At 36.9% G+C, this 12,039-nt stretch overlaps 1 protein-coding gene across 2 annotated transcripts in view; it reads left to right on the top strand.

Annotated features, from left to right (window-relative positions):
- Nucleotides 1-12,039, top strand: part of TRPM6 (transient receptor potential cation channel subfamily M member 6) — a 163,862-nt gene that overhangs the window by 88,786 nt on the left and 63,037 nt on the right. For both annotated transcript variants that reach the window (XM_069476382.1, XM_069476383.1), the window contains 2 exons: nucleotides 3,976-4,128; nucleotides 9,411-9,557. In XM_069476382.1, the coding sequence (XP_069332483.1) occupies nucleotides 3,976-4,128; nucleotides 9,411-9,557 (300 nt within the window). The remainder of the gene's footprint in view (nucleotides 1-3,975; nucleotides 4,129-9,410; nucleotides 9,558-12,039) is intronic.

The raw sequence follows: 12,039 nt of genomic DNA on the forward strand, positions 1-12,039 counted from the left end.
GCTGGGACCTTCTCAGAAGAATCTGTAAAAAGTACTTTATCTCCCACTGCCAGTTTCTTTTAAAAAAATGGAGATAATTGGACCTGCCCTGTCCACCACAAAGATATACTCGTGGGAAAGTGGTTAAAACCATGTACCTGTACAAATGTATGCAAGGTTTTGTTATTATTAAATGCCATTACTTCTGATAATTATCAAAAAAGTAAATGAGACTTTTTAGTGAAATTTTTGTCAGCGTAAGAATACAGATAATAAACAGAGACCAAACTAGATAAAATCAGCAATTTTCTGTTCTGCTCGTGGAATGTGTTGTTTCAGGAAACAGGTGACTGTTTCATAAGGCTGCCCTCAGAGACATTTTTTGTTCACATCACTAACCATCTCAAAATTCTCAGCCTCATCTCTCATCTTATTTTTTATTTTTTATATTTTTTAGAGACATGGTCTCACTCTGTCATCCAGGATGGAGTGCAGTGGTGTGATCATAGCTCATTGCAACCTCAAACTCCTGATCCTCCTGCCTCAGCCTGCCGAGTAGCTGGCACACCCCACCATACCAGGCTAACTTTTTTATTTTTGTAGAGACAGGGTCTGGCTATATTGCTCAGGCTGGTCTCAAACTCCTGGCCTCAAGTGATCCTCCTGCCTTGACCTCCCGATGTGTTGGGAGTATAGTCCTGAGCCACCATGCCCAGCCTCATCTTAAATTATTAAGAGTAATTTAGTTGACCACTATGGACATTTAACCTTTAACATCAAACCTAAGCCTAACACTTTAGGGTTATTGCCAAGCTTAACAAATATATATGCTTATGAAACCAAATAAAAGGAGATAAATCATGAATATTAAGAGGTACATAAGACTCTATTTTATATTTCACTTTTATTCTTTCTAGAATTCTTAAAAATGTGATGTATCCCAGATAGAATGACTGTTTTAAAAAATATACTTTTGGTGGATACACTGCAGAAAACTCAAAGAAATAGAAGATAGAAGGTATACCATATATAAAAGACCTTGCGCATTTTCCACTGGTGAGATTATAGAAATAAGAGAAATGTCAATCAAAAATTATTTCATGTAGATTCCTCTTTAACAAAAATTGGAGAAACGACAGTTGTTTTCAGAAGTTCTTCTTTGATCTGCTTTGATTTCAGTCTTGGAGATGATGAAGCAGAGATGTGAATGTGTCTGCGCCTAGCTACTCAAGCAGTAACTCTTTTTAAATGTTCTGGGAGTGGGATATAGAGAGCTGGTAGAAATAATTCTCTTCGTGTTTGTGTCCTGTGCATACTTTAGTTTGCTACAAATCCCTGTTACTGAGAACTTAATGAATTCTTGTTCTTCATATACTTCATACCAAAAAAGAGATTTAGGTGACGTAAGACTAAATGTTTTTGCCCCAAAACATGGAGTTTTAGGGCAAAACGCTGACTTAGCTACTTAATGACTCTGACCTGCAGTAAACCATTTTTCTCCAGTGCCTGGATCCTAATTTATCAGTGCGTGGCTGGTGAGTTTTGGGAACACACTTGCAAATAATTGTAAGATGTCCTAGTAAAACTAATTCCAACTGAATGAAGACTACAGAAAGACTGTGTAGAGCTATTGGATGGAAAAACTCATTTAAATGCTTTTCGTATAGCAGGCTCCAACCTATCCCTTGGAGATAGGATATTGATGCTGTTGAATATTGTTTTCCTAAGCCAATTGTTCTGCCATGGACAAGGACGACAGAATGTGAGGCCTCTTCAGAAAGTGGGTCAGGAATTAATTAGTGCAATATTATCATTACGCTTGGTAACCATGATTTTTCCAGACCTGGAAGAGTGCATGTATTTTGGGTTCTATATCTGAAAAGAAAACACATAAACTCCTTTTAGAACTGGAGAAAGTCCAGAAAATCTTCACAGGAGATCAAGTTTTAAACGAAATGATAAAAGGTCATTTCATCATGAAAAAAAAAGAAAGGTTGACAGGATATGACTTCAGTTTACTGTATTTAATCATGAATGTTAGATATTCAGGTTTAATCTTATTTTTGATCACTGAATCCCAGAATATGAAGGGCTAATTTTAGCTTCAAAGAGATTGTGTTCAGCAAGTTGATTTTCAGAGCATTTAGTGAATCTTCTAAACTCTTTACCTTGAAAGGCCATACAAATTGAACACAAAAATTCTTTTGAAAAGACTGTTGATAATTCATGAATGATGGCAGTATAATGCAAAAACTGTGGATGTCCGGATCTATACCTTCCTTGGGTTTTACTGGCAGAGAAAATATTTGTGTAGCATGGGAGATAGAACTACCAGAAGGTGACACTTGGTGTGCTTTTATATTCTTGATTTTATAATAGGAATAAATTTTATGTGGCAATACCTACTTAATGGCTTTCAAAATTATTAAAGCAATGTACTCATTAGAAAATAATACTTCTGGCTGGATGCAGTGGCTCATGCCTGTAATCCCAGCTCTTTGGGAGGCTGAGGTGAAAGGATCGATTGCTTGAGCCCAGGAGTTCTAGACCAGTCTGGGCAACATAGTGAGACGCTGTCTTTACAAAAAAATAAAAAACGAAATTAGCCTGGCATGGTAGGGTGCACCTGTAATCTTAGTTATTTGGAAGGCCGAGGCAGGAGGATCCTTTGAAGCCAGAAGTTCGAGGCTGCAGTGAACTATGATTGTACCACCGCATTCCTGGGTGAATCAGCCTGGGTGACAAAGTGAGAGCCTAAAAAATAATAATATTTCTTACTGCCCTGCTGTAGTATCCTTAGGGGTAAATACTAACAATGTGGCATACACATTTTAAAACTTTTAAAGGCAAATGTGTATACCAACATATTTTAAAAAATTTTAATTTTTTTTTTTTTTTTTTTTTACAAAAATGAATCACTATATATTCTATACAGTTGGCCCTTCATATCCAGGGATTCCACATCTGTGGATTCAATCAACCAAGGATAAAAAATATTTGGGAAAAACTCAATAATAAATAACACAATAATAAAAAAAAACAATACAAATAAAAAAACTAACACAGAATAACTATTTATATAGCATCTACATTGTATTAGGTATTACAAGTAATTTAGAAATGATTTAAAATATACAGGAGGATGTGCATAGGTTATATGCAAGTACTAAGCCATTTTATATAAGGGATTTTATAAGGATACCTAAGATTTTATGTAAGGATGCCTAAGATTTTAGTATCCTTGGGGGAGACTAATTCCCCTCAGATACTAAGGAATGTCTGTAATTTGCTTTTTTTTTTTTTTTTTTTTTTAACCTAATAATACAGCATGGATAACTTTTCATTATATTCAACATTGCCTTTGTGGTTTTTTTTTTTTTTTTTGAGACAGAGACTTGCTCTGTTGCCCATGCTAGAGTGTGTAGTAGTATAATCATAGCTCACGGCAACCTTGAACTCCTGGGCTCAAGGGATACTCCTTCCCGGGTAGTTGGGACTACAGGTGCACGCCACCACACCTGGCTAATTTTTTAACTATTTTCGCTGTTACCCATGCTGGTCTCAAACTCCTAGCCTCAAGTGATCCTTCTGCCTTGACCTCCCAGAGTGCTAGTATTACAGGCGTGAGCCACTGCACCCAGCCTGCCCTTGTGTTTTTAATGGTTGCATGGTATTCCACTGTTTGGTTGTTCCCTACTGGCTGTTTCTCTCTAGATGGATGTTTAGGTTGATGCTATTTTTTTTTTTTTTGCTTTTACAAATAACCCTTCAGTGAATATCCTTACCCATACATGCTTGTACTCATGAGTATTTTCTAGGGATTCACTTCTAGAACTGAGAGAGCTGATTCAAAAAATATGTATGGAATCAGGCTGTATATACATTGAATTGGGGATGGGTCTGACATTTTATATACACTTAAATTCTGGTTCTGTTATTTGCGTAACATGTACCCCTGTGTAACTCCTGCTACTTATTTTGATTTTTTTTAAACAGATCATTATAAGTATTCTTTTACCTCCCACCATTTTGACATTGGAATTTAAAAGCAAAGCTGAGATGTCACACGTTCCCCAGTCCCAGGACTTCCAGTTTACGTGGTATTACGGTGACCAGAACTCCAGCAGTTCCAAAGAAAGTGCTCATGCGGTTAGTGCAAAATCACAGTGAATTACATTTTCATTATATTGACTACACAAAAACATATATATCCTTAAAATTTATTTACATAGCAATCTGTTAAACAGAAATTTGTATTGCTACTATTTCGGGCCAATGATGACACATGGTCCTGGGGTTAGACATTATTCTAAAATGCCTTTGACTCATCAATCATACTTCTCTTCTGAATAATCTTAATCATATTATGCTATGGTCAGGTATAACATACATGATAGACCTAATTAACCCTCTTACATAATTAAATAAAATATTCCATTTCTACTTCAAAGCCAACATCAAAGACTTTATTATATTGATGGCTGTGTAACTTTTTATTTTCCTTTTCCTTTTATTTTCCTTTATTTTCCTTACTATACCTCTAAAGCTACAATGAGGAATGTCTCATATCCTTAAATTCTTTTTTTTTTTTTTATGAAGATGCAAGTTGAATTTGTGTCAGTCTTCACTGTTCTACACTACACATCTTTTCGTTTGTTATATCCAGTGGCTATGGATAGTTTTACTTGAGTTCTAGCTATGTACTCTTTCATGGGTAACTTGAGCTACTTCTCTTGTGGCTTATATTTACTGCAAAATGACCATATGCTGTGAATATATTCTTTACTTTTTGTCTTATCTTGGACCATTGCTTATAAAGTTGTCATTTGCTGTGAGGCATAATAAACATCTTCTCTGGTACTTAATACTTTAATGAAGCGTCTTGACCTAGCATCGTGCCTGATGTACTTCTGCATTTGTGAGGTACTTGTTATAATATTTAAAGACATATTTAATAAATATTAACTGAAAACTACTTAATAATTATAATTAGTTTTTTAAGGCTGGCCTGTGTTGTGAGGAGTTGAGCACCCAGTCTGATTGGTTAATGCCTCTGCCAGATCGGTTGTTAGATGTTTTGACTGTCACCCCTGTTTGGGTATTTATGTGTTCTTCTCTCCTTTCCCTCTCTGTCTTCCTCCCTCCTTCCTTGACTTCCTTCTTTTCTTTTTTTTATTTTTATTTTTATTTTTAGTTATTTATTTTTTTTGAGACAGAGTCTCATTCTGTTGCCCAGGCTAGAGTGCCGTGGCATCAGCCTAGCTCACAGCAACCTCAAACTCCTGGGCTCAAGCGATCCTACTGCCTCAGTCTCCTGAGTAGCTGGGACTACAGGCATGCGTCACCATGCCTGGATAATTTTTTTTCTATTTTAGTTGCCTGGCTAATTTTGTTTTATTTTTTTTAGTAAAGATGGGGTCTCGTTCTTGCTCTGGCTGGTCTTGAACTCCTGACCTCAAGTGATCCACCCGCCTTGTCCTCCCTGAGTGCTAGGATTACAGGCATGAGCCACCGCGCCTTTTCTTTTCCCTTCCCTTCCCTTCCCTTCCTTTCCCTTCCCTTCCCTTCCCTTCCCTTCCCTTCCCCCTTACCCTCTTCTCTTCTCTTCTCTTCTCTTCTCTTCTCTTCTCTTCTCTTCTCTTCTCTTCTCTTCTCTTCTCTTCTCTTCTCTTTTCTTTTTCTTTTCCTTTTCTTTTCTTTTCTTTTCTTTCTGAACACATGTGGTGTTCTTAGAATCCAAGAGGGCAGGTACATTCTAACCTCTGTAGAGTGTGTGAGAAGTTATCCCTTGTACAATTGAGCCAGTCAAGTTGTCACCTTTGCGATTGTGCTGCCTAGATGATACAGTTGATAAGTTTAGGCCATTTTAAAATTTTTTAAGGAAAGAGAAGAAATTCAGTGTTGACTTAACCCTTTTAGAAATGGAATGTAATGTTTATATGTGGTTGGCTTTACGTTTATTTAATTGCTCACATTAAGTTTAGTTTGCTTGTTGGAAATGCATAGTGAAAAATGCCGCTTCTCTATCTATTTGTAAACAAATATGTAAATCTGTTGGCAGTTTTGTACAGGTGGTAACAAATAGTAATTTGCAAGTAGATATAACCTCACATTTGGCTCTCACAAGTTCATAAAAGTATACACTTTCACAAACACTTAAGGCCTTGTGGATAGTTGAGCATTCTGCTATGCAGTCATTCTTAAAGGGGAGACTCTTAGAGAAAGAATTCCTTCCTTGAATGGCAATTCAGTGTGCTATGAACATTAAACATATAGAAAGTTCTCACAATTCCCTGAGAAATTAAATTTTGGCTGCAATATAGCAGACCTGTTAATAACAATTGCCCACCCAGGTGGTTTGGACGTGGCCACGTCAATTTATTCATTCAATGAGTATTTAATGGCCACTTCCCATGTGCCAGACAAGATAGGAGGTTCTGGGGACAATGAACTAACTCAGCCAGATGTGGCCTCTGCCACCACCGGGCTTATAATCATGCAGAATAGCCACAATGCCTTACCATTTTTCAATTTAAATTATTTATTGAAGAAAGGTTTGAAATCTGTTCTATTATAAATGGCTTATGGTTAGGCATGGTGGCTCACACCTGTAATCCTAGCACTCTGGGAGGCTGAGGCAGGAGGATTGCTTGAGGTCAGGAGTTTGAGACCAGCCTGGCCAAGAGCGAGACACCTTCTCTACTAACAAATAGAAAAAATTAACTGGGCATGGTGGTGCACACCTATAGTCCCAGCTACTTGGGAGGCTGAGGCAGGAGGATTTCTTGAGCCCAGGAGTTCGAGGTTACAGTAAGCTGTGATGACACCACTGCACTCCAGCCTCCCTGGCAGAGCAAGACCTTGTCTTCAAAAAAAAAAAAAAAAAAAAAAAAATGTAGGTAATGGAGAACTGGTGAATGTGTTTGCCAGCATAGTGAGATGATTTGAGTATTAGGAAAATAATTCTGCCTCCAGTGTTTATCAAGAAGATAGGCTGGAGGCTGGGCACGGTGGCTCACGCCTGTAATCCTAGCACTCTGGGAGGCCGAGGCGGGTGGATCGCTCGAGGTCAGGAGTTCGAGACCAGCCTGAGCAAGAGCGAGACCCCGTCTCTACTAAAAATAGAAAGAAATTATCTGGACAACTAAAATATATATAGAAAAAATTAGCCGGGCATGGTGGCACATGCCTGTAGTCCCAGCTACTCGGGAGGCTGAGGCAGTAGGATTGCTTAAGCCCAGGAGTTTGAGGTTGCTGTGAGCTAGGCTGACACCATGGCACTCACTCTAGCCTGGGCAACAAAGCGAGACTCTGTCTCAAAAAAAAAAAAAAAAAAAAAAAAAAAGAAGATAGGCTGGAAACAGGAAGAACATAGGCCAGTGTAACTGTCCAGGTGAGAAACAATGAAGGCTTTAACCAAGGTCAGTAGCAATGGACATGGAGAGGAAAAGACACATTTTAAGTGAAGAGTCAAATAGGGTTTGAACACAAGGTATGGGCCAGAGGGAGATAGCAAATACGATGGAGAGGCTGTTGGGTAAAACAAGGCCATTGTGAAGGGACACAGGCATAACTGGGAAGGGAGCAGGTGTGCAAGGGGAAAGATGAGCTCAGTCTTAGATTTGTGATAAGACACAATGAAAAAAATTATTCTATTCTGTAACAGCATCATTAAATAGGAAAAATGTAATACAATGGAAAATAGGCATAGATTGTAGTAAAGTTGGTTATTGTAGTTATAATTTCATTCTGTGTGCCTGCTGGTGTCAGATTATTGTTAGAAAGAAAGAAAGAGAAGAGAGGAAAGGGAGGGGAGAGGGAAGAAAGGATAAAGAGAGGTGAGGAGAGAGGTATTTAATGGCAATAAATGTTAGCTAAGCCAAATATTTTTGGTTTTAGCTTCTTGTAAGGAAAAATAAATAAATTCTGAATCTGAATTTATATTCCCACATTGCCTTCATCATAGCAGTTGGTGTTTTTGAATTCAACTCAGAGACAGGCTCAATCAGTACTTTACAATCCACACCAAACTGTCAGGAGTAATTAAGACCTAATGAAACATTCCTAGAAAAAAAAAAATGAGAAGTTATTTAATAACAAAGTCATTATTTAAATTACTTTCTGGGGTCTTTCTGAAATGGTATTGCCATCATTAAAATCTCAGTAAATGATGACTTTTCTAATTGGTTTTAAGCCATTTTAACTCTAGGCTGGTTCAAACTTGTTAGGAACCGGACCGGTTCCTACATCTCTAAGTCCCAACTGCAATCCCACTGCCCAAAGTGAAGTAAAATAACCGAATAATCAGGCACTGATAATAACGCATGTAGATGCCTGAGGCTTCAAAAAAATCACATTTTCTTGTAATTATATGGACAATTCAAGCAAACTTTGATTCATTCCTGGGCTTGAAAAATCGTGCTAATCTTGTAGGTCTAACACCAGAGAGAGAACTTTCGTGGCTAGGTTGAAGAAATGGACCCCTTTGAGAGACGGCAGAGAACATTCCATTCTTTTCTTTCAATATTTCTTTTAAAAACGTATAACTCAAATGCATTCCCCATTAAAAATTAAAATCATACAGAAATCTATAGAGTAGAGTGACATCTCTTTTGCTTCCCTTCCTCCACTCTTATATTCCCCCTTCTCAAAGATAACCAGGCTATACATGCTTTTTTCCTTTTCATTTCTTTTCCCCTCTTTTTGAAAGCCTTTCTGTGTGGGCATTTGTGTAGCTACATTCAGGCAACTCTTGTGCTGCCACTCATATACTTACTGCTCCTCACCTACAAGGGTCAACACATAACTTTTGAGAATCTGATGAAAGGTTTGATTCTTTCCCTAGAAAAATGCATGTACAACAGAAATACTTGCATATGGTTGAAGGGTGAACCGTGGAAGCTCAGAGAGCCCATGAACTCCAGGCAATGAGACCCTCTGCTATAAATAAGTCGGGAAGCTATCAAAGGCCAGACTCCTAACCCTGTGCCTACCTTTCCCATGACCTTCCTTGTTGTTGCAGTCCATTTTGTCCTCCCGTATTAAGGACATAATTGTACCATCTGCGATTGAGTTCACAGGGATTTTATGAGTATCCTGACAGTTCAAAATTACAGATAAAAAAGATTAAACAGAACAAAAGTGGGGACCATTTTTAAATCCTTGGAACTACTCTTACTTTGGGCTTGATTATTTGGGACTCAGATTACATGTCAGAAATACTCTATGCTCCTTAGCTGGTCAAAGATATTTGTGTGACAGACAGAGTTTTCTTTGCCTTTAAAGCTAAGATTATAATTTGGCAGGTGGGTACCCAGTTAATTTATTAATTAATTAATAAATATATTAATTATATTTTTGGATGTCTATGCCTATCAATATTTTAATTAACCTGCTGACAAAAAGTGATTATATGCTTGTTTATTTTACAGAAAGACTATGATGTGGAAAGGGGCCCTGATGAGAAGCTGAGTGAAAATCAGCGCTTTGATTTAGAGAGTGGGCCCCAGAGCCTTCCATGGACTAGAAAGGTCTATGAATTCTACAGTGCTCCGATTGTCAAGTTTTGGTTTTATACGGTTGGTCTCATTACAACAATATATGTAGTATTAATGGCTGTTGATAGTAATGATAATATTGATAATGATATGCCTGATTTGCCGATTTGTGAAAAAAACTTAGGAGTATAGCAAACAAAGTGAGGGCATGACAAAGGAGGTAGGAAGGAGCATTGTGGGAAGGTGAGGAGAGGTTAGGGAGGAGCTCTCCTACTTTGGGAGTTTGAGAACCAACATTTTTTTGTTTCTTGGAGTGCCAATGTTAGCATAGCTGAGATTAAGCATTTGGAGATTTGTGGAACAATAAAATTAGCAACAGTGTTTGTAGAATAAAGTAACAGGCGGGTGGATTCTTTTCCAATCTTGAGCAAGAAAATCAGCAATTGAATGAAGGTTTTCTTTGTAGGAATCATGTGTTATGTAGACAAAAAATGCTAGTGTTTGTTTTTGTCTTCAGTAGCATGTACTTAAAAATATATAGAGGGCAAGAAAAATGTTGAAAGCTGAATTGTGTGAACAAATACTAAATCTATTATGGATAGTAGGACTACAGGGAAAGCATGAACTGTAGTCCTACTTTAGATATATTGAGTGCTTTTCACATTTATTTTATTGTATTTATTTTTCTAATGCTTATCTATACTTGAATTGCTCATGGCCAAGATTTTGTATTTCTAAAACATTTAAAATGTGACTATAAAAGGATATTTTTCTAACTGTGTTATATTTCAAAATATTTACTTGGTCAATCACACACTTATTTCACATACTTACTGAATAAGTACATAGCTCTGAATAACTTTTATCTGTTTTAAAAATCAAATCTCCTATAAAATGATGGTTTTATTATTTTTGTGACTATGTAGCAAATTATTCAGGAGACTCTGATAGGAGTGCTAAGAGAATTTTAACCACAGTCACATCATTGGGAAAAGAGTACTTAAGTGTTTCTTTCCTTGACATTTCTAGCTCAAGAGCTTTTAGAAATAGCAGCAAGGTAAGCAATAGGACAAGGCCAGCCAGTCTGCCCATCATAACAGATGGTGTTGGCAATGAGCACTGTATTTTAGTCTTGGCTATTGCATTGCTAGACCATGGTGTATGTGCTTTATTGAAGCAGTTTTGTGCTACACATGTTGTGATAAAAAAGCAAAAATGCAAATATTTTTGGATCAAATTTTTAATAATTGGAAAGAAACAAAAAGAGTCAGAAGCAATACCACCAATATCTGGAGTGTTTTAGTACTCAATTTGACCCAGGTGTGAATATTTGGTTGCTTGTATCCTTGTGTAATGTCACTTTCAATGGATGAGTAAATGGACTTAAAAGAGCCTTTAGGAACCCAACTGTTCTCATATTGAGGAACCTGTGCTGTTTTCTCAAGCTGAATATTTATTTATTGAATATGTTTATAATCTTTTGTTTATAAATCTGTGTCATTCATGCAGTCATACATTATATATGTTAGAAAGAAAGCATTATGGCTGAAAGGTAACATAAGGTCCTGATCATTCAATTAGGTTTTACCGCGAGCTTACTGCTGTCTTTAAGAACCTAGTACACTAGGTACTGGAGGGGAGTGGGGGCGAGGGGGAAGAGAAGAAATTGTAAAATATAGATACTGTCTTCAAAGAGCTTACAGTTGGAGAGGGGAGACTGTATATGTAAATGACTCTAATATAGGGCAGGGGATAACAAAGTGTAGATAATGAAAGAAACACTGACAAATGTATGAAGATCCAAAGATATACCTCAGAGTAAGTGTTAAGGAGTCAGTTGTCTGGCCACCATGAAACCAATGACAAGAATGTAAAAAAAAAAAAAATGATTACTTGATCATTAAAATGACTGCTGAAACAAATTTATTTAAATTATATCCCTAAGGGGTCATCAAAAATACTCAGACATCGAAACATAGACTGAGAGAAGTATAGAATTAATGAAATTTACCTTGACTTTCTTATATGCCTCTCTTCTATAGTTTCTTAACTCATAGGCAGTAATATCCATTATGACTGCCCCAAATATTATCTGATGTAAGTAATACTACTCTTGTATAGTCAATAATGATTTAAGACATTCTCTATGTTTTCTGTGCAGAACTAGACTTAGAAACAGACTTGTCAAGTAGAATTCAAAAAGATATGAGATATAGGGATCAAGATTATATCATGATTCTTGTGAGAATGAACACCTACCCACATTTTTCTGTCAACTGATCTAGGATTTTTAATGCAATATTGATTAGTGAGCACTGTGTGCTGTCTCTGAAGCTATTTAAAGGATTGCACAGTCTTGTCCATTGTTGGAGATAGTGAAATTGGAGAAAGCCTTTCTGGTGGGTAATTTGGTAATATTTTTTCCAGTATTCAATGTGCGTGCACAGCTATTCTGCTTCTGAGAAATCTATCTTAAGAAGATAAGAACATTAGATAAGATTAAAAAACTATTAAACATAACGTGTGTGTTCACTATGTTTAATTCTTTGAAGAGTTTGGGAAT

The sequence above is a fragment of the Eulemur rufifrons genome, chromosome 7, assembly GCF_041146395.1.
Source record: "Eulemur rufifrons isolate Redbay chromosome 7, OSU_ERuf_1, whole genome shotgun sequence".
Lineage (NCBI taxonomy): Eukaryota > Metazoa > Chordata > Mammalia > Primates > Lemuridae > Eulemur > Eulemur rufifrons.